Below are 20959 nucleotides of genomic sequence, written 5' to 3'. Positions count from 1 at the left end.
GAATTGGCACCAGTTGGATCTGATCATCATCCAGACATTACTGTGAACAACAATGTCAACGCAAACCGTTACTTCAGGAAGCAAAGTGTTGTACACACCCCTGTCTGCATCAATGGTGCTGAGGTGGAGATGGTTGATAGCTTCAAATTCCTACGTGTGCACATCACCAACAATCTGTCCTGGTCCACCCACGTTGACGCTACGACCAAGAAAGCACAACAGTGCCTATACTTCTTCAGGAAACTAAGGAAATTCAGCATCTTCACATTGACTCTTAGCAATTTTTACAGATGCACATAGAAAGCATCCTATCTGGCTGCATCACAGCTTGGTATGGCAACTGCTTAGCCCAAGACCGTAAGAAACTACAGAGTCGAAAACATCACATGAACCCACCTCCCATCCTTTGGCTCTCTACACCTCCTGCTGCATTGGGAAAGTGGGCAGCATAATCAAAGACCCCTCCCACCCAGGTTATTCCCTCTTTCCCCCACCTCTTCCATTGGGCAGAAGATACAACAGTCTGAGAATACGCAGATTCAAAAAACGTTTGTTCCCGTTATCAGACTCCTGAATAACCCTCTTATGGACTGAACTGATCTCTCTATGGATCTTCTCTATTCTTGTTAACCCTACACTCCGTGTGCTTCACCCGATGTCTGTTTATGTTTTTTCATGCATGGGACGATCTGCCTGGACTGTACACAGAACAATACTTCTCACTGTACCTCAGTGCACGTGACAAATCTAAATCTAATATCTAACCAGAGTGCTGGCTATCATAGAATTTACAGTGCAGAAGGAGGCCATTCGGCCTATCGAGTCTTCACCAGCTCTTGGAAAGAGCACCCTACACAAGCCCACGCCCCCACCCTATCCCCGTAACCCAGAAACCCCACCCAACACTAAGAGCATTTTGGACACTAAGGGCAATTTAGCATGGCCAATCCACCTAACCTGCACATCTTTGGACTATGGGAGGAAACCAGAGCACCCGGAGGAAACCCACGCGCACACGGGGAGAACGTGCAGACTCCGGACAGACAGTGACCCAAGCCGGGAATCGAACCTGGGACCCTGGAGCTGTGAAGCAATTGTGCTAACCACTATGCTACCGTACTGCCCGATCGCAACAACTGTAGAGCATTGTGGGGAAGATAATTGCCCAAATGGCCCTTGTCAGATGTAGATCCTGGCTGAATCTACTACGAATCCCGGTGTGGTTTCAGGTGCTACTATGATGCGGATCACTCCCTGATGTGCACCAGGGTTATGATGCAATTGTTGAAGCTTTTTCATTCAAAAGCAGAAATACCATCCTCGTTTCAACATCAGCTATTCAGCCTACCTAGATAAAAACTGACAGTCCCTCAACCTAATTGAATAGGCCCTCGCAGACATTCCCACATACAGTGCAGAAGTGAAATGGAACACACTTTGTGGCACCATTTATATTCTCAACATATGGGAAGCAAGACTGGAAAAATGCTGGCTAATTCGAGGCTAATATAAGAACATAAGTACTAGGAGCAGGAGTAGGTCATCTGGCCCCTCGGGCCTGCTCCGCCATTCAATGAGATCATGGCTGATCTTTTGTGGACTCAGCTCCACTTTCCGGCCCGAACACCATAACCCTTAATCCCTTTATTCTTCAAAAAACTATATCTTTATCTTTAAAATATTTAAAGAAGGAGCCTCTACTGCTTCACTGGGCAAGGAATTCCATAGATTCACAACCCTTTGGGTGAAGAAGTTCCTCCTAAATTCAGCCCTAAATCTACTTCCTCTTACTTTGAGGCTATGCCCCCTAGTTCTGCTTTCACCCGCCAGTGGAAACAACCTGCCTGCATCTATCCTATTTTATTCCCTTCATAATTTTATATGTTTCTATAAGATCCCCCCTCATCCTTCTAAATTCCAATGAGTACAGTCCCAGTCTACTCGACCTCTCCTCGTAATCCTTCAGCTTTGGGATTAGCCTAGTGAATCTCCTCTGCGCACCCTCTAGTGCCAGTACGTCCTTTCTCAAGTAAGGAGACCAAAACTGAACACACTACTTCAGGTGTGGCCTCACTAACACCTTATACAATTGCAGCATAACCTCCCTCGTCTTAAACTCCATCCATCTAGCAATGAAGGACAAAATTCCATTTGCCTTCTTAATCACCTGTTGCACCTGAAAACCAACTTTTTGCGACTCATGCACTAGCACACCCAGGTCTCTCTGCACAGCAGCATGTTTTAATATTTTATCATTTAAATAATAATCCCTTTTGCTGTTATTCCTACCAAAATGGATAACCTCACATTTGTCAACATTGTATTCCATCTGCCAGAATCTAGCCCATTCACTTAGCCTATCCAAATCCCCCTGCAGACTTCCAGTATCCTCTGCACTTTTTGCTTTACCACTCATCTTAGTGTCATCTGCAAACTTGGGCACATTGCCCTTGGTCCCCAACTCCAAATCATCTATGTAAATTGTGGGCCCAACACTGATCCCTGAGGGACACCACTAGCTACTGATTGCCAACCAGAGAAACACCCATTAATCCCCACTCTTTGCTTTCTATTAATTAACCAATCCTCTATCCATGCTACTACTTTACCCTTAATGCCATGCATCTTTATCTTATGCAGCAACCTTTTGTGTGACATCTTGTCAAAGGCTTTCTGGAAATCCAGATATACCACATCCATTGGCTCCCATTATCTACCGCTCTGGTAATGTCCTCAAAAAATACCACTAAATTAGTTAGGCACGACCTGCCCTTTATGAACCCATGCTGCGTATGCCCAATGGGACAATTTCCATCCAGATGCCTCTCTATTTCTTCCTTGACGATAGATTCCAGCATCTTCCCTACTAACAAAGTTAAGCTCACTGGCCTATAATTACCCGCTTTCTGCCTACCTCCTTTTTTAAACAGTGGTGTCACGTTTGCTAATTTCCAATCCGCCGGGACCACCCCAGAGTCTAGTGAATTTTGGTAAATTATCACTAGTGCATTTGCAATTTCCCTAGCCATCTCTTTTAGCACTCTGGGATGCATTCCATCAGGGCCAGGAGACTTGTCTACCTTTAGCCCCATTAGCTTGCCCATCACTACCTCCTTAATGATAACAATCCTCTCAAGGTCTTCAGCTGTCATAGCCTCATTTCTATCAGTCACTGGCATGTTATTTGTGTCTTCCACTGTGAAGACTGACCCAAAAAACCTGTTCAGTTCCTCAGCCATTTCCTCATCTCCCATTATTAAATTTCCCTTCTCATCCTCTAAAGGACCAATATTTACCTTAGCCACTCTTTTTTGTTTTATATATTTGTAGAAACATAATTTTGATGAACTTGTCATTAAACCCAAGCAGTCCACTCTCATTAATCACAAGAGATATCGGAGCTAGAAGTCTCTGAGTACACAAAGAGCTGCTTGAAGTAAAATCTGACAGACTTGCTCGGCGTTGCACCTATGATGACTGGTTGCAACTTTGACGTAGTGTTCAGAGGTCCTTCAACACAGAGAATGCTCGTGGCATGAATGAAGGGTTCAATCGGCAAAAAAAAATTGTTCGATTGAAAACAAAAGCAGGAGTAGTAAGGCTGCAATAAACATCTGGAGAGATGGGTGAAACACTACCTTGAGTATTCTAGGGAAAACACTGTGCTCTAGTCAACAGAGGCTGGTTTATTACACTGGGCTAAATCGTGTTTTTTTTTAAAGCAGACTAAGTCAGGCCAGCAGCACGGTTCAATGCCCGTACCAGCCTCCCCGAACAGGCGCCGGAATGTGGCGACTAGGGGCTTTTCACAGTAACTTCATTGAAGCCTACTTGTGACAATAAGCGATTTTCATTTCATGGAAAATCTGGCTGACATAGCAGAGCTGAATATTGAACACATATGGAGTAGCTTAGCAAAGCTATTGATTTGCTTGTGCCGGGTACTGATGCTATACTGCCTGAATTCATCAAGCACAGGAACTGACACTCCAGCATATGCACAGGCCTCTCTGTCTCTGTTGGAGGGATGAAGCAGTGCCCCTGAACATGCGTGATGCAAAAATTGTGACACGCTGCAAGAATAAGGGCCACTGCAGCGATCGCAACAACTGTAGAGCATTGTGAGGAAAATATTTGTCAAAATGGCCCTTGTCAGACAGTAGATCCTGGCTGAATGCATCTGCTACGAATCCCAGTGTGGTTTCAGAACTGGAAGATTTATAATTGATATGATCTTTACAATCCTGCAGCTCAAAGAGAAATGCCGTGAACAAAGGAGACCACTATATATTGGTTGATCTCACCAAGGCATTCAACCATGTGAGCAGACGCAGTCTGTGTTAGCTGCTGAAGAAAAATTGGCTTCCGATTAGCTGCTCAATGTGATCTCTTTTCTGTGACAACATGATAAGCAGGATCGGCTAACATCAGAATCCTGTGATGCCGAAAAAGGGCAGTGAAATCAAACGGCTTTCTTCTGGCACCGGAACAGTGTGTGGCATATTCTTCTCTTTGCCGCTGTCATTTGCCTTCAGGTCATCTCTAAGGGTGTCTACTTACAAACCATAACTGTCAAAAAATTGTTCAGCCTTGCTTACCTAAGGTCTAAGGTAAAGGTGTGCCAAGTTCTCATCAGAGCGTTGCTCTCAGCCAGTGTTCTTCAAACTTTTTTTCCGGGGACCCATTTTTACCAACCGGCCAACCTTCGGGACCCAACTAGGCCGACCTTCGCGACCCACGCCAGCCGGCCTTCACGACCCACCATTTTCTCTTGCCTTGTTTGCTGCTGACAAAAATGGAGGAAATGGTTTGGGGTCCCTTGGGCCCTCGTACACGCTCCTCCAATGGAACCTGTTGGATGAAGGTGAAGCCTTCTGGTGTCGGAAAGTATGGAGTCGCCATCTGTCCAAAGTTCTGAATTTTTTTCCTGTAAAATTTTATCAAATAAAAACCCCCCGAACTTGTAAAAAAAATAAAATGAATAACATAAATGAAAAAAATAAAAATTAAATGAATAAAATAAATGAATAAAAACCACTATAGAACTTGTAAAACAAAAAGCTGCAACCGTTTAAAAAAAACAGCGGCCGCACTGCACATGCGTGCCCGATCATCGTGCGCGCATGTTCAATGCAGGCAAAAAAATTTTTTAACATGTTCGTGGCCGCATGCAGCCGGTGTTATGAAAAGCCGGCTGCTGCGCGGGGATTTGCGCGATCGGGAGCACTGCGGACAACGACTCTGCGACCCCCCCCGACACCCGAGGGTCGCGCCCCTGACTTTGAAGAACACTACTCTAAGCTGATGATGCTGCACGAACGTTCCATACCGAAGAACATCTGCAGCAACAAATAGGCAGACTCTCACACGCCTGTAAAGAGTTTGGTTTGGCCACCAGGAAGACCTTTCAGGAAGACAAATGTCATGGTACAGGATGTTATCACCCCACCATCTATCAGCATGACAAAGTGACGTCGGAGGCTTTTGATAACTTCACATATCTAGGAACCACAATTACCAGCAATCTGTAACTTGACGCTGAAATCAACAAGCGCATCACAAAAGTTGCAGCTAATATCTGCAAGCTGAGTAAGAGTGTTTCTTCATAACGAAAACTCTCAGCCCAGGCAATATCCTGGTAAATCGCCTCTGCACTTTCTAGTGCTATCACATCCCTCCTATAATGTGGATTCCAGAACTGCACACAGTACTCCAGCTGTGACCTAAACAACATTTTATACAGTTCCAACATAATCTCCCTTCTCTTAAACTCCATGCCGCAGCTACTAAAGGCAAGTTATTATATGCCTTCTTAACCTCCGTATCCACCTACCCTGTTACCTTCAGGGACTGGTGCACATGCACACCAAGGTCCCTCTGATCCCCAGTGCTTCCCAGGGTCCTGCCGTTCATCATGTATTCCCTTACCTTGTTTGTCCTGCTCAAGTGCATCCTCACACTTCTCCGGATTGAATTCTATTTGCCACTGATCAGCCCATCTGACCTGCCCATCTATATCCTCCTGTCATCTAAGGCTATCCTACTCACTATTTGTCACTCCATCAATTTTCGTATCATCTGCGAACTTGCTGATCAACCCTCCAACATTCATTTCTAAATCATTTATATGACCCGCAAGGGTCCCGACATTGATCCCTGCAGACCCCACTGGACAGAAGTTGCCATTCTGGGAAACACCCCTCGACTATCACCCACTTATTAGTCTAGTTGCTACCGGTGTCTTATTTAGTGTATTGATACCAATGCATTATAGGAAAATATCACATCAACCTGTACAGTTTGATGTTATCCATCAAGCTCCTTGTAAGCTACCTTAACTTCATAACCAAGATACTGCGCAACTGGTTGAATAAACTTGGTTTGTCCTCACTGGAACAAAGGAGGTTGAGGGGCGACCTGATAGAGGTCTACAAAATTATGAGGGGCATAGACAGAGTGGATAGTCAGAGACTTTTCCCAGGGTAGAGGTGTCAATTACTAGGGGGCATAAGTTTAAGGTGCGAGGGGCAAGGTTTAGAGGAGATGTACGAGGCAAGTTTTTTTTTTTTTACACAGAGTAGTGGGTGCCTGGAACTCGCTGCTGGTGGAGGTGGTGGAAGCAGGGACGATAGTGATGTTTAAGGGGCATCTTGACAAATACATGAATAGGATGGGAATAGAGGGATACGGACCCCGGAAGTGTAGAAGATTTTAGTTTAGACGGGCAGCATGGTCGGCGCAGGCTTGGAGGGCCGAAGGGCCTGTTCATGTGCTGTACTTTTCTTTTTTCTTTGTTGGTGACCACCAGTACTTGAGCCTATGTTGTAAGTGGTAGTGTTGCACAAGATGTAAATAGCATTGAGCCTTTTGGTGAACAAAAACAACAGCATCCATTATTTGGCACCTTTAATAGAGGGAAAATGTCCTCATGAAACTTGCATGTGTAGCAACAGGGAAGACTTTGTGAGCTACATTCCTGAATGAAGGCGAAGCATGGCGAGGTGGAGGTGAGATGCTGTAAATATAAGTGTATAAGCTATATTAATTGATTTAACCTTTACAATATTATACTCTCCTAATAACCATTTTGATTCTTTCCCATGTAAAAGGTCAAAATCCTGACAGCATGCTTATGGGAACAGGCATGAAGGCAAATGGCGCTACAGTAGCACCTGAAGATGCAGAGCCACGGCTTCATTGTTACTGCTCTGGTCACTGTGCAACTGATGAAGCAAATAATACATGCAAGTAAGTTACTGCACTGGCAATTACCTGTGGGTGAAAAGCACATGATCAGTTTTCACATGTAAAGCTGTAAGCAAAACAATAAGAAAGATGATTTTGTCATGAGCATTGTGCATTGTTCCTTTCAGAGTTTTCACCTTTTTTGTATCATTATTGATGTTTAGCTAGGGCACATAAAAATGTTACTGTCCTCCACCACAAAGCCCATTACTTACACATTTAGAAATATAAGTTGAAACGTCTTGCTTCAAGAGTCGTGAAAGGCTATGCAGTGTTAATCAAGTGGAAAGAAAAGTGGAGCAATTATGCTTTTATCTCACAGTAGATTCTGGTAGCCACACATTTCAATGGCTGGTCTGTGGTTTCTTTGGCACAACATTTTTTGGGGGGAAATGCTTTTTATTAAGTTTTCATATTTTACATCAAACAAACAAATTATACATTATCAGGGGGGAAAGTACAAAAACCAACACGTATATTTACAAGCGAGCATCTTCATAACAACTGTGACCATGACTCAACTTTAACCGGCATATATATTTTACATTCCCCAATATGGCCGAGGCACTCATTTACAAACAGAGAACATACAGTGCAGAAGGAGGCCATTCGGCCCTTCGAGTCTGCACCGATACACTTAAGCCCTCAACTTCTACCCTATCTCCGTAACCCAATAACCCCTCCTAACCTTTTTGGTCACTAAGGGCAATTTATCATGGCCAGTCCACCTAACCTGCACGTCTTTGGACTGTGGGAGGAAACCGGAGCACTCGAGGGAAACCCACGCAGACACTGGGAGAACGTGCAAACTCCACACAGACAGTGACCCAGCAGAGAATGGGACCTTGGTGCCGTGAAGCCACAGTGCTATCCATTGTTCTACCATGCTGCCCTAATACATTTATTTACAATTTGGTTTGGGCCTTAGCTTGCCATCAGATCGGCAGTTGCGGCTCCTACTCGTACCTCGCATTCCTTTTTGTCTTCACCCCATCCCCCTTCTTTGGCACAACTTTTACTGAACTGAAAATGTACTGCTACCTCAACTTCGATAAGTGGTGTTGAATATTTCTATTGTCACGGGCCAGTTTATGCCCCTTTAGAGCAAGGGTTTCCAGTATTAGATGAAAGTGGCAATGAGTTTCATTTTAGTAATGTAAAATTACATTTATTATTTTAAGTGTAAGCAAAATAGTGGTGGGGTGAGATAAGGCACTTAAGTGGCCATCAATTGGCAGCTCCCCCTCCCCCAAAGTCAGGGATGGGTAGGTAGCCAGCACACAGCTCACGGACTACATTTTACTCATCTCTCTCACACACACACACACACACACACACACACACACCTACCTTCAAACATGCCAGTGGGGATCCATAAAATTCCACCCTAAATTCTTCAGTGGATCGCACTCTCCACATGCTGGAGAGGTTTTCTGCCCTGCATTATGGATCTTTGTACACGTTTGTTTTCTTGTCGCAGACCCTCTTAAAATACTCCCTTCCTGCACTACCAGCCAGGGTTTCCTAGCTCTGTCAATCATCTTGACTAATATCTCACATTTTATATTGCAGAACAAATGGAAACTGTTTTGCTATCATCGAAGAGGATGAAAATGGGGAAATTACTCATGGCTCTGGCTGCATGAGATTAGAAGGAGCAGATTTCCAGTGCAAGGTGAGACCAACGTTATAAAGAAAGGATTTTGATCTCTAATGTTATATTATACTATCGAACACTTTTCCACTTCAATTTTGGATAAGATGAATAGCTATGCTTTTCTTACTTGTTCATGTGATTTAGGCATTGCTGAGGAGGCCAATAATTATTTTTTGTCCCCAATTGTCCTTGGCAAGGTGATAGTAAGCCACCTTCTTAAACCACTGCAGTCCACTGGTGAAATTTAGATTCATAAACATTTACAGCACAGAAGGAGGCCATTCAGCCTATTTGTCCATGTTGGTCAACAAAGATCTGACTTCACTAATCCTGTTTTGCACTGCTTGGCCCTTAGCCCTGGAGTTAGGGCAGCGCAAATGACTATCTAATTAATATCCACAGCACTGAAAGGTAGGAAGTTCCTGGATTTTGACCCAGCAGTGGTGAAGGAATGGCGATACATTTCCATGTCAGGCTGGTGTGTAACTTGGAGGAAAGGGCGGCACATGGCACAGTGGTTAGCACTGGGACTATGGCGCTGAGGACCCGAGTTCAAATCCCGGCCCTGGGTCACTGTCCATGTGGAGTTTGCACATTCTCCCCGTGTCTGCGTTGGTTTCACCCCCACAACCCAAAGATGTGCAGGGTAGGTGGATTGGCCACGCTAAAGTGCCCCTTAATTGGAAAAAAAAAATAATTGGGTACTCTAAATTTATTTTAAAAAATCTTGGAGGGAACTCACAAGTGTTAGTGGTCCCATGCACCTGCAGCCCTTATTCTTCTAGGTAAAAGAGGTCACAGGCTGGGATGTGCTGTTTGAAGCATCCTTGGCACGTTGCTGCAAATAGTACACACCAGTGGTAGAGCAAGTGAATGCTTAAGATGATGAATGGGGTGCAAATCAAATGAGCTTTGTCTTTGGTGGCCTTGAGCTTCATAAATGCTGTTGAAGATGGAATCATCCAGGCAATGGGGAGTATTCCATCCCGTTTGTAGATGGCAGAACTGCTTTGGGGAGTCAAGAGGTGAATCACTCATTGCCAAATACCCAGCCTCTGACCTACTGTTGTAGCCACAGCATGTATGTGGCTCATCCTGTTGAGCTTCTGTGGTAACCTCAGGATGATAATGGTGGATGATTCAGCATTGATAATGCCATTGGACATCAAGGGAAAGTGGTTTTCAAACTTGTAGGAAATGGTCATTGCCAAACACTTTTGAGGCATAATGTTACTTGCCACATCAGCACAAGCTTGTATGTGGTATAGTTCTTTGATAACTCAATTGTATATCTGCAAGAAAATAGATTTGTAGGTCTATTTGTTTTCAATTTGCCTTTTAAGTTAATACGAGATTGAAAGTGTTCCACCTGTGCCATATTTTAGAGAGCGAGCATGTTTGTATCGAGTTAGTTTAACCTGTGGCAGATCATAATTTAGTCTTTTTATTGTTAACCATTCTGCTTAAGTCACTTTTTACCTTTCACTGTATTTCTAATTGAAAAGCATACGTTATTCATCAAAAGGTCACCAAATGTTATCTCTGCTGTCTCCACAGATACTGTCAAATCTGCTGAGTATTTCCAGCATTTCCTGTTTTTATTTCCAATTATCGTTCAACCAGTTGTCTACACATTATCCACAATATTGGACTAATCTATTTTTGTCACCTCAAACTTCTCCCCAAATTTATAATCAATCTTTTGTATTTTGGCATGCGAGTATAATAAATTTACCAACCCATTAATGCAGGCGGATGCTTACGATTAAGTATGGTAGCACAGTAGTTACATTACTAGAAACCTGGAAAATGATCTGGAGACATGAGTTCAAATTCCACCGCAGCAGCTGGGGAATTTAAATTCAGTTAGCTAAATAAATCTGAAATAGCAAGCTAGTATCAGTAACGGTGAGTATATAATTACAAGATTGTCGTAAAAATACATCTGGATTGCTAATGTCCTTTCAGGAAGAAAATCTGCCATCCTTATCCATTCTGGCCTTTTTGTGACTCCAGACCTTCAGCAATGTTGTTGACTCTTCACCACCACTCTGAGATAGCCTGCCAATGTCTCAGTTCTTAAGGCAATTCACCACCATTATGATCTCCAATAACTTTTGAAAAGGGATTTGCAGTTCCGGTCATTAGCTGAACGAGTTCACATTTTAAAACCTTTACTACAACAAATGACTAAAAATACTATGACTAAACACACTTTAGCAGACAAATTGTCACTGTAGCCTACAGAAAATGACATTCTCCTTGTATATTTAACGCCCATTTCACTCTCCAGGGACTCGCAGTCCTTTAAACAGCAATCCACAGTTGTTCCCAGCTTCCAATGAGTTTCCATTCCCCGTTTTGTCGATTAGCAACTTTGAGTGATTGTCTCCTAGCGCTTTCCACAATTTTTAGAGAATTCCATAAATCCACCATCAGCAGTTAAGTCTGTTCAGATGATTCATCCTCCCTTTCGCCATGTCCAGACAAATCTCCCAGAATGTTTGGATGGCTGCAGAGTGCATCTCTTCTACTAGAGACGGTCTTTCTCCTATATCTGGCTGTGGTAGCTTACAAAGCCAAATCTTTCTTTCTATGGACAATACAGAACTGCTGTGAGAATCATTTTTTATGGAGAGCTTGTAACCTGATTTCAAACATGTCTTCCTCTGCCCTCTTTTCAATGGCAACGTGAATCACATTAACCTTTCAACCAGATAGAGCTACTGGTTAGTTATAATAAAAGCAAAATACTGCAGATGCTGGAAATCTGAAATGTAAACAGAAAATTCAGGAAAAACTCAGGAATGGCAGCATCTGTTGGAGAGAGAAACAGAACTAATGTTTCAAGTCCGTACGACTCTTCAGAGCTCTTGAAGAAGAGTCATACATGCTGATTAGCTATTATTGACCGCAACTCACTTTTATCTTAGAGGTTTACAGCACAATTGTTTACAACCTGATGCTTGCAGCACCTTTCTGAAACTTTGGGAAACTAATTTTAAGCTCATCCACATTAAGATTTCAATCCTGTGCAGAAGTACAGAACGTATCTCCCAATGAATTGCTATTTACTGAACTAACTACCTTTTTTGTAAATTTAGAGCACCCAATTCTTTTTTTCCAATTAAGGGGCAGTTTAGACTACCAAATCCACCTACCCTACACATCTTTTTGGGCTGTAGGTGTGAGACCCGTGCAGACAGGGGGAGAATGTGCAAATTCCATACAGGGCCGGGATCGAACCCAGGTTCCCGGCACCATGAGGCAGCAGTGCTAACCACTGCACCACCATGCTGCCCTCTGAACTAACTATTCCAATCGCAGATGAAAACTGGGATGAAAAATTAAAGTTTTCTACTAGAATAGGAGAATCCTTTTGTGTAATTTCCTTTCTTTTATTTGTTCATGGAATGTGAGTTCCACCTGCAAGGCCAGCATATATTTCCCATATCTTGTTGGTGATAAGCTGCCGCCTTGAACCGCTGCTTTCCATGTGGTATCGGTACACCCACAATGCTTATTAGGTGCCAGGATTTTGACCCAGCGACAGTGAACTGGCGATGATATATTTACAAGTCATGATGGTGTGTAACTTAGGAAACTTTTCTGATAGTGTTATTCCCGTTCTCCTGCTAACTTTGTCCTTCTAGGTGGTAGAGGTTGTGGGTTTATAAGATGCTGTGGAAGGAATCTTGATGAGCTGCTGCAATGCATCTTGTGGATGTTACGCATGCTGCCACTATGCTGGTGGAGGGAGTGCTGATCAAGCAAAATGCTTTGCCCTTAGGCGATCTAGTCAAACTCTAATAAAAACAAAATTCTATTCCCAGGTACTGTGCAGGTAGCATTCCTTACTGCTTAATTATACTTCTAATATACTGTTTCATATTTAAAGTTTTTTGTTTTTGATTTGCTAAGTAGAATGAAATCTTTGAACTTGATTTTCAGAAAGCTATTTATAACTGTATGAACATTGTATATTTCGCTGTGGCATTGATGAGGAAGATAAATCTGTTCCAAGTGCTAATGAAGTTATCCACTTTGAAATCATTAATAGATATGCAAGGTTTGAATGATAAGGGCACAGCTGATAAACACTGGTTATTCAAAATCCCAGAAAGGAAACTTGGTATGCCTGCTCTCAACTGTACTTTGGGTATAATGTGAGGATTAGTGAAGGATGTCTCAAAATGTTTATTAAACAGTAAAACGCGCAACAAGAAAATCAACTAAAAAAACACCCTTAAATTAAAGGCGATACACAGTATCTTTAAATCTTCCCAGTTCCAAATCCCTCGCTTTTCCTAACCTCAGAGTTAAACCTTCCCAAGCAACATCCCATAGTTTTTAAAACTATAAGCAAGAACCAGCAACAGTTACCACACTAGGCACCTATATCTTTTAGGGTTGCTTCCAATTTAGGATGGAGACAACTGGTTTGTTAAACAGGCTTTTTCCAGGCACAGCATGTTGGGAGTTGACACAGCTTCTTGCTGTGGGCTGCAGTCTCAAAACAGCTCCTTGCACAGGGTGAACTTGCATTTGATGTACTGGTTTTGCCTTTAATCTTCCCAAACTGAACTAACCTTCTCAGAAGTCACTCTAAATTACTTTTGTTAGGTGAGTTTGCCTCTTAGATTGTAAGTATGAAATTCGCCGCGTTTTCTCTTTTGAACTTTTACTTTATTGTATTTGCTTTAACTTTTGGCACTCTATTCTCCATTGTTACCAACTTGCCTTAGGTAAACATCCAGTTACAGTATTGCTAGGCTAATCAGCATTTCAAAACCCTAGTTCCACCAACCCTGCCAACCTGTCTTTACTGCAATTTCCATTTAAAAATAGATGGCTCTCCGTTAAACTTAGAACCACCAGACCACGTTCCCAATTATTGGATTTCTTGTTTTTTTTCATTTTATCACCATTTCCTAACAATGCTGGTTTAGCTCAGTGAGCTAGACAGTTGGTTCGGGCAGAACGGTAGCATAGTGGTTGCTTCACAGCTCCAGATTCGATTCCAGGCTTGGATCACTGTCTGTGCGGAGCTTGCACGTTCTCCCCGTGTCTGCGTGGGTTTCCTCTGGGTGCTCCGGTTTCCTCCCACAGTCCAAAGATGTGAGGGTTAGGTGGATTGGCCTTGCTAAATTGCCCTTCGTGTCCAAAAAGGTTAAGTGAGGGTTACTCGGTTACGGGGATAGAGTAGAGACGTGGGCTTGAGTAGGGTGCTCTTTGTAAGGGCTGGTGCAGACACGATGGGCCGAATGGCCTCCTTCTGCACTGTAAATTCTATGAGCAATAAACATCTATCAGCCTGCCAAATAGTTCCTTGCCTGGGTACTGTGTTGAGGTTTTTGAATTTAATTAATAGCGCTTTGGAATGGGAAATATACTGGAGACTTTTCTTAATACCTTGGATTTAGCTTAGTTCCTGAAATTGGCAGATGGCAGTTTTCAGCCAATTTGATTCACTCCACATAATAGCAAGAAATTGTGACGACACGGTAATAATGAAGACGTGCTTCAGAACTAGCCACATCCCTAGCCAAACTGTTACAGCGCAGCACAAACACTGCACAATATGGAAATTGTCATGGCATGTTCCATCCATAAAAAACAGAAAAAGCCCAATCCATTGTAAGGCTTAGTCAAAAGGAAAAAGGAAGCATACGCCAGGTCTAGGCATCTAAAAACTGACAAAAGTCCTTGAGGAGTATAGTGAAAGTAGGAAGGAACTTAAATTTGGAATTGGGAGGGCTAAAAGGGGCCATGAAATGTCTTTAGCAAGCATGGTCAAGGAGAATCCCAAGGCTTTTTATGCATATATTAGGAGCAAGAGGGTAACAAGAGAAAGAGTAGACCACTCAAGGGCAATGGAGGGACGTTTTGCGTGGAACCACAGGAAGTGGATGAAATTCTCAGAGTACTTTGTAACGGTATACACCAGGAAAAAGGACATGACGGATGTTGAGGTCAGGGATAGGTGTGTGAACGCTCCTGAGAAGATATAAAATCAAAGGAGGAAGCGTTGAGTATCCTAAATTGCATTACGGTAGACAAGTCCCGGGGCCGGATGAGATCTATCCCAGGCAAGGAGGCAAGGGGAGAAATAGCTGGGGCCTTAACAGATATCTTCACGTCCTCTTTGACCACTGGCGAGGTCCCAGAGGACGGGAGAATAGCCAATGTTGTTTCCTTGTTTAAGAAAGGAAACTGGGATAATCAAGCAAATTATAGGCCGGTGAGCCTGTCATCAATGGTGGGGAAGCTTTTGGAAAAGATACTGAGGGACAGGAAATATGCACATTTGGAGGAAAATGGACGAGTTAGTGACTGGCAGCAATGTCATTGGATAGAATAGAAAGGAAAGGAAGGAACTATTCCCCTTAGCAGAGAGGTCAAAGTGTGGAATTCGGCTGGATAGCTGTTTTTGACTGGCAGAGATACAATTGACTGAATGGCTTCCTGCTCTGCCATAACCTTTGTGTTTTGCAGCCATGTAGCATGGATTTCTGCATGACTCTTGCATTCCTATTTAATATACCTGTAATAAGTTTATAATCTTGCTTCAGCTCATGCTCAGAGCAGTGGCTTTAGCATTCTAATCTCAAAAGTTGTGAACTTTACTTTTAAACAAGATGCCACGTAATCCTCATTCGGAAAGGAGATTCTGTCCACGTTGCACTCCAGGAAAACAGCATTACAATTAACAGTGCCCACTGAAAAGTACCCCACATAGGCTACGTGCACAGCTGGCATATATTAAATATTCTTTAAAATAAATGCTATTTAAAAGGAAATCTGGTTATATTGTCCAATCTCCTACAATATGAAATTTGCCCTGAAAGTACACTTTCCAATATCTGAGCTAATCAGCTACATGCTAAGGAATTTCATATTGGACACACTCAGCTGTCCTTTGAATATTATAAACATTGGGATTTTGCATCATTCGAGGCCCCCTCAGTTTATGCACCCGTAACCATCTGCTTTCCGTCTAATTCTGTGCATTATACAGTCATATAATGTTCCCTCTGATGTTGTACATCACTCTGAGTACCACACCGCTATATACTGAACAGCACAACTTCAGTGTAGTACTGAGGAAGTGCTTTATCATTGGAGGTGCTGTCTCTGCGAAGATAAACTGAGGCTCCAGTCTGCCTGTTCAGGTGCAATAACCCATATTACTATTTGACAAAGAGTAGACTTGTACAAATGTGATCAACATCAGTCTTTTAGACAACAGCCCCTAAAAGAGACTGGTTAATCATTTATCTCATTTGCTCTTGAAGGATCCCTCTATGCACAATCTGTTATGTTTGCTTAAATAATAACCGTAACCACGTTTCAAAACATTTAATTGCCTTAATATAAATCATAAATTTGATCATCGTACTGTACTGTCTCTTCCCTCACATGGTCTTATTACAACAGCACCATCCCCAGCTCTTCTAATATTATCATCATTGTGTTGGATCTTCCACTCACAGAAACCTGTGTTCATTTGCACCCTATACAGCTGAATGGTACACTATCTTTTTACATGTAGTTTGTAAGCTGTCTTCTAACCCTACTAATCCCCTCCCACCCAGAACAAGGATAGAGTCCCCTGCGTTCTCACATTTCACCCCACCAGCCTCCGTATGCAAAGCATAATCCTCTGCCATTTTCACCAACTCCAGCGTGATGCCACCACCAAACACATCTTCCCTTCACTCCCTCTGTCAGCATTCCGCAGAGACCGTTCCCTCAGAGATAATCTAGTCCACTCCTCCACCATACCCAACACCTCTCCCATCACCCATGACATCTTCCTCTGCAATCGCAGAAGGTGTAATTCCTGCCCCTTTACCTCTTCCATGCTTAATACCCCTAGCCCAAAATACTCATTCCAGGTTAAGCAGTGTTTCACTTGCACCTCTTTCAATCTGGTCTATTGCATTTGCTGCTCCCAATGTGGTCTCCTCTATACCGGAGACCCCAAACGCAGACTGGGTGATCACTTTTCTGAGCACCTTCGGTATGTGCGCATTCAGGACCCTGACCTTCCCGTTGTTTGCCATTTTAACACAAAACCCTGCTCTCATGCCCACATGTCTGTCCTTGGCCTGCTGCAATGTTCCAGTGAAGATCAACACAAACTGTAGGAACAACATCTCATCTTCCGGTTAGGTACGCTACAGCCTTCCGGTCTCAACATCGAATTCAACAACTTCAGATGATTAGCTCTACCCCACCTCGACCCATTTGTTCTCATCCCATTTACTTTTAACTGTCATTTACCATTGCTCGCTCTCTTGTCTTTCTTTATATATATATATATATATATATATTTTTTTTTTTTTCATTTCATAAGAGGATATAATTACAGCATTTATACAGGCAATTTCCATTATGAATGAGAACCGTGAATACATAACAGAAATATATAATAAAAACAGAATTCATCAAGTAAAATGGGACTGAAATATATCTACATGCCCTGGTCCAATTATCCCCTATTCTCTGTCTCCTCTCCTACTCCATGATGATCCTGGAATGCAAAGTTAACCCCTGGCTTCTTTTCTCTATTGCAAAGTCTTCTTTTTAAAAAAATATTTTTATTCTCCTTTTTCACATTTTCTCCCAAATTTGCACCCACTAACAATAAACAATAATCAGTAACAAATATATTAATCCCCATATCAATAACAACGACCCCATCCTCCCACCAAACCCCCAAACAGCAGCCTGCATGTTCACATAAACAAATGACAAAAGGTATCAGGAATCACCCATAGTCACCATTTTCTTTATATATATTTAACCCCCACCCCCATCTTATCCACCTTTCCTTACCCTTTCTCCCCTTTGCTTCCCCCCCCCCCCCCCCCACATCTACATCTGTCACAGTTTACTCTCTGATGTTAGTTTCTCTGCTGTTTGGCCTTTCACAACTTTTCACTCTTTCCCCATGGTTTTCCTGGGTTTCTGTGGCTATGAATCATCTTCCATTCTCACTCCCAGTATAAATATTTCCCACTTTCTCCGTCTTATAGCTTTGACAAAAGGTCATCTGGACTCGAAACATTAGCTCCTTTCTCTCCCTACAGATGCTGCCAGACCTGCTGAGATTTTCCAGCATTTTCTCTTTGGTTTCAGATTCCAGCATTCGCAGTAATTTGCTTTTATCACACTAATAGCTATATTTGTTGCACCTTTCCAGCACGAGGTTGGAATGCTCAGTGAAGGAACTCTGGTATCTCTAGTTTTTCATTAATACCTCAGCAAAAAACTTGTCTCCTTGTGTCATTGGAATGATGCGTCTTATTAGTTTTCATTTGTTATTTTCTTATATGTACAGTTTATTTCCTTTAATTAACCGAGAGAATGGAACTTGAAGACCATCGTGGTTACTCGGGTGGATGATTTGCTTTTTATTAGATAGGCAAATAATGCCCAAAACCGTTATCTTTGTGGCCACTCGGCTATCCATTAAGAAGCCTTGCAGAGCATAAAATATTCCAATAAATGTACCCATTAATTTGCATGTGTGTTTTAAAAGATGTAAGGGTTCAGATACAGAGCTAACAACAGAAAAGAGCTGAGAAAAAAAACTGCTGAACCTCAGGAATGAGAAATCCTAAATGGGGAAACTAGCAGAATGAGTAATACCAGTTCAAATGGGATTGAATTGCTCAGGCTTCATGGAGCAGACAAGTTAGAGATTGTGACCTGCATTTGTTAGGCAGTAGTTTGTATACCCCAAGGATAGACTACTTGGTCTTCAATTAAAATATTATGGTCACATTAACCATCTAAAAATTATTTCCTCTACTGCTGACTTGTTTAAACACTCCAGCAAGAAGCTATAATTTTAATCCCAGCACTCCAAAGTTTCTGATGACTTTCTTTGAGTGACTTGATTGCACAACTCCAGTGACTAAGCAAGGTGTGCAGGAATTTTCAAAATTGAGACACCACAAAATTTAGTCATCGCACTACTTGCCCACCAACATGCTTCTGTTTGTTCGGTTACTTCAAATCGGGTTTGCAGTGACAGGAACCTTTCAATCATAAGCAGCATCAATTAACCAGTTGATGTGCTGATATTGTCCTGCAACATTATTGGGACAAATAAAAGCAACCCAGATTACTTCCCCACTGCCAACTGTGATAAGGCTGAACCTAGACTCTTCACTATTGTTTGACCCAGCGATGAGAATTTTTGACCCCCGTTTCTGCTACATGACTGCCTACTTCCACCACTGGAACATCACCTGATTCTGCCCATCTCAGTTCATCTATACTTCTGTTGTCTCCAGATTCAACTGTTCCGGTGAGTTCCTGGCCAGTTTCCCACCTCGCATCCTCCATGGACTTGGCCTTGTCCAAAACCCTGCTGTCCATATCTTTTTTTAAATAAATTTAGAGTATCCGATTATTTTTTTCCCCAATTAAGGGCATGACTTTACATGCTGTACTTCAGCAACCTCTCTTGGTGATAAACTCTTTTTAAAAAAACATTGATATTCCCCTCAGGCAGTGTGATACCTGTCCACAGCTTAGCCGTGGAACAAGTTCCAGAATCATTTTTTTCTTGTTTATATTTTTTTGATTTTTCTTCCTCATCAAGGGATCTGATTAATAGGAATGGAATACTTTTCCGCCTTAATGACTCACTTTCAAAAACAAGTGTTGTCAGTTTCAAAACTCAGTACTCTGTGTTTCATAGAGCGTAATCAGTTCCAGGTACCAAGCTAAAGAGAAGTTGCTTATACGCCTAGAGTTTTACAGCACAGCAAGAGGCCCTTCAGCCCATTGTTTCTGCGCCAGCCTTCAAGCACCTATCTATTCTAATCCCATTTTCCAGCACTTGGACTGTAACCTTGTATGCTGTGGTGTTTCAAGGGCTCGTCTAAATGCTTAAATGTTGAGAGGAAATATATATTTTAAAGTGCTGGTTTTCTGTAGGGCTTCTTAATGTTACCTGAAATACACTCTAATATTTCATTAACCTGGTACTGCATCCAATTGGGGTTTAAATTAGGAGGGTCCTGTCTGTATAGACTCTTTGCAAGTTGTGTATAAAGGTTTGAACCTCAAACTTTGTATCATTCAGAGAAATGGCAATTACCCTGGTGATTAAGGGTGGCATGGTAGCACAGTAGTTAGTACTGCTGGTTCACAGCTCCAGGGTCCTAGGTTCAGTTCACTGTCACTGTCTGTGCGGAGTCTGCACGTTCTCCCTGTGTCTGCGTGGGTTTCCTCTGGGTGCTCCCGTTTCCTCCCACAGTCCAAAGATGTGCAGGTTAGGTGGATTGGCATGCTAAATTGCCCTTAGTGTAAAAAAAAAGGGTAGGTGGGTTTACTGGGCTAGGGTGGAAGTGAGGGCTTAAGTGGTTTGTTCTTTACAAGGGCCGGTGCAAATTCAATGGGCCGAATGGTATCCTTCTGCACCATAAATTCTATGAATTGTGTGCACTTTTTGTGCAATCTTTTTCCAATTCATTTTTAAAGGCACTTACTGTGAATGAATTGCTCTCACAATACAACAGATTACAGCAAAGGAGGAGATCATTAGACCATCTTGCCTGTCCCGACTCCTCTGCAGGAGCAGTTTAGCTAGTCCCACTCCCCTACCTTTTCCCCATAGCCCTGCGGTTTTCTCTTCAGATAACTATCCAATTCCCTTTTCAATGTCATGATTGAGTCTGCCTCCATCACACTCCCAGGCAGTGCATTTTAGATAATAACTATTGCCTGTGTTTAAAAGAAAGATTTTCCACATAAAGCCTTCGCTTATTTTGCCATTCACCTTAAACAGGTGTCCTCTGGTTCCCAAACCTTCTGCCATTTGCGGATGAAACCCTGAAATAACCCTACAGGAAGTCAAAACAATAACAGACTGTAATGTATATTTTATTAAAATCACCATGCTCATCACATCTTTCTAAAATATGGAGTTCTTTTGAATAAATACTTTCATATAACTTTACTCAATTCGCTTCTCCTCATTACCTGCACAACATTACAGTGGAAACCAGGCAACAATAATCCATTTTTTTCTCCTCA

General features: G+C 42.4%; 1 protein-coding gene across 4 annotated transcripts in view; it reads left to right on the top strand.

Annotated features, from left to right (window-relative positions):
- The window catches only part of bmpr1aa (bone morphogenetic protein receptor, type IAa), a 320584-nt gene that overhangs the window by 239485 nt on the left and 60140 nt on the right, over positions 1–20959 (top strand). For all 4 annotated transcript variants that reach the window (XM_072491833.1, XM_072491830.1, XM_072491831.1 and 1 more), the window contains 2 exons: positions 7110–7248; positions 8818–8920. In XM_072491833.1, coding sequence (XP_072347934.1) covers positions 7110–7248; positions 8818–8920 — 242 coding nt within the window. The remainder of the gene's footprint in view (positions 1–7109; positions 7249–8817; positions 8921–20959) is intronic.

Source organism: Scyliorhinus torazame, chromosome 28 (genome assembly GCF_047496885.1).
Source record: "Scyliorhinus torazame isolate Kashiwa2021f chromosome 28, sScyTor2.1, whole genome shotgun sequence".
Lineage (NCBI taxonomy): Eukaryota > Metazoa > Chordata > Chondrichthyes > Carcharhiniformes > Scyliorhinidae > Scyliorhinus > Scyliorhinus torazame.
This window is presented reverse-complemented; position numbering and strand designations above follow the sequence as displayed.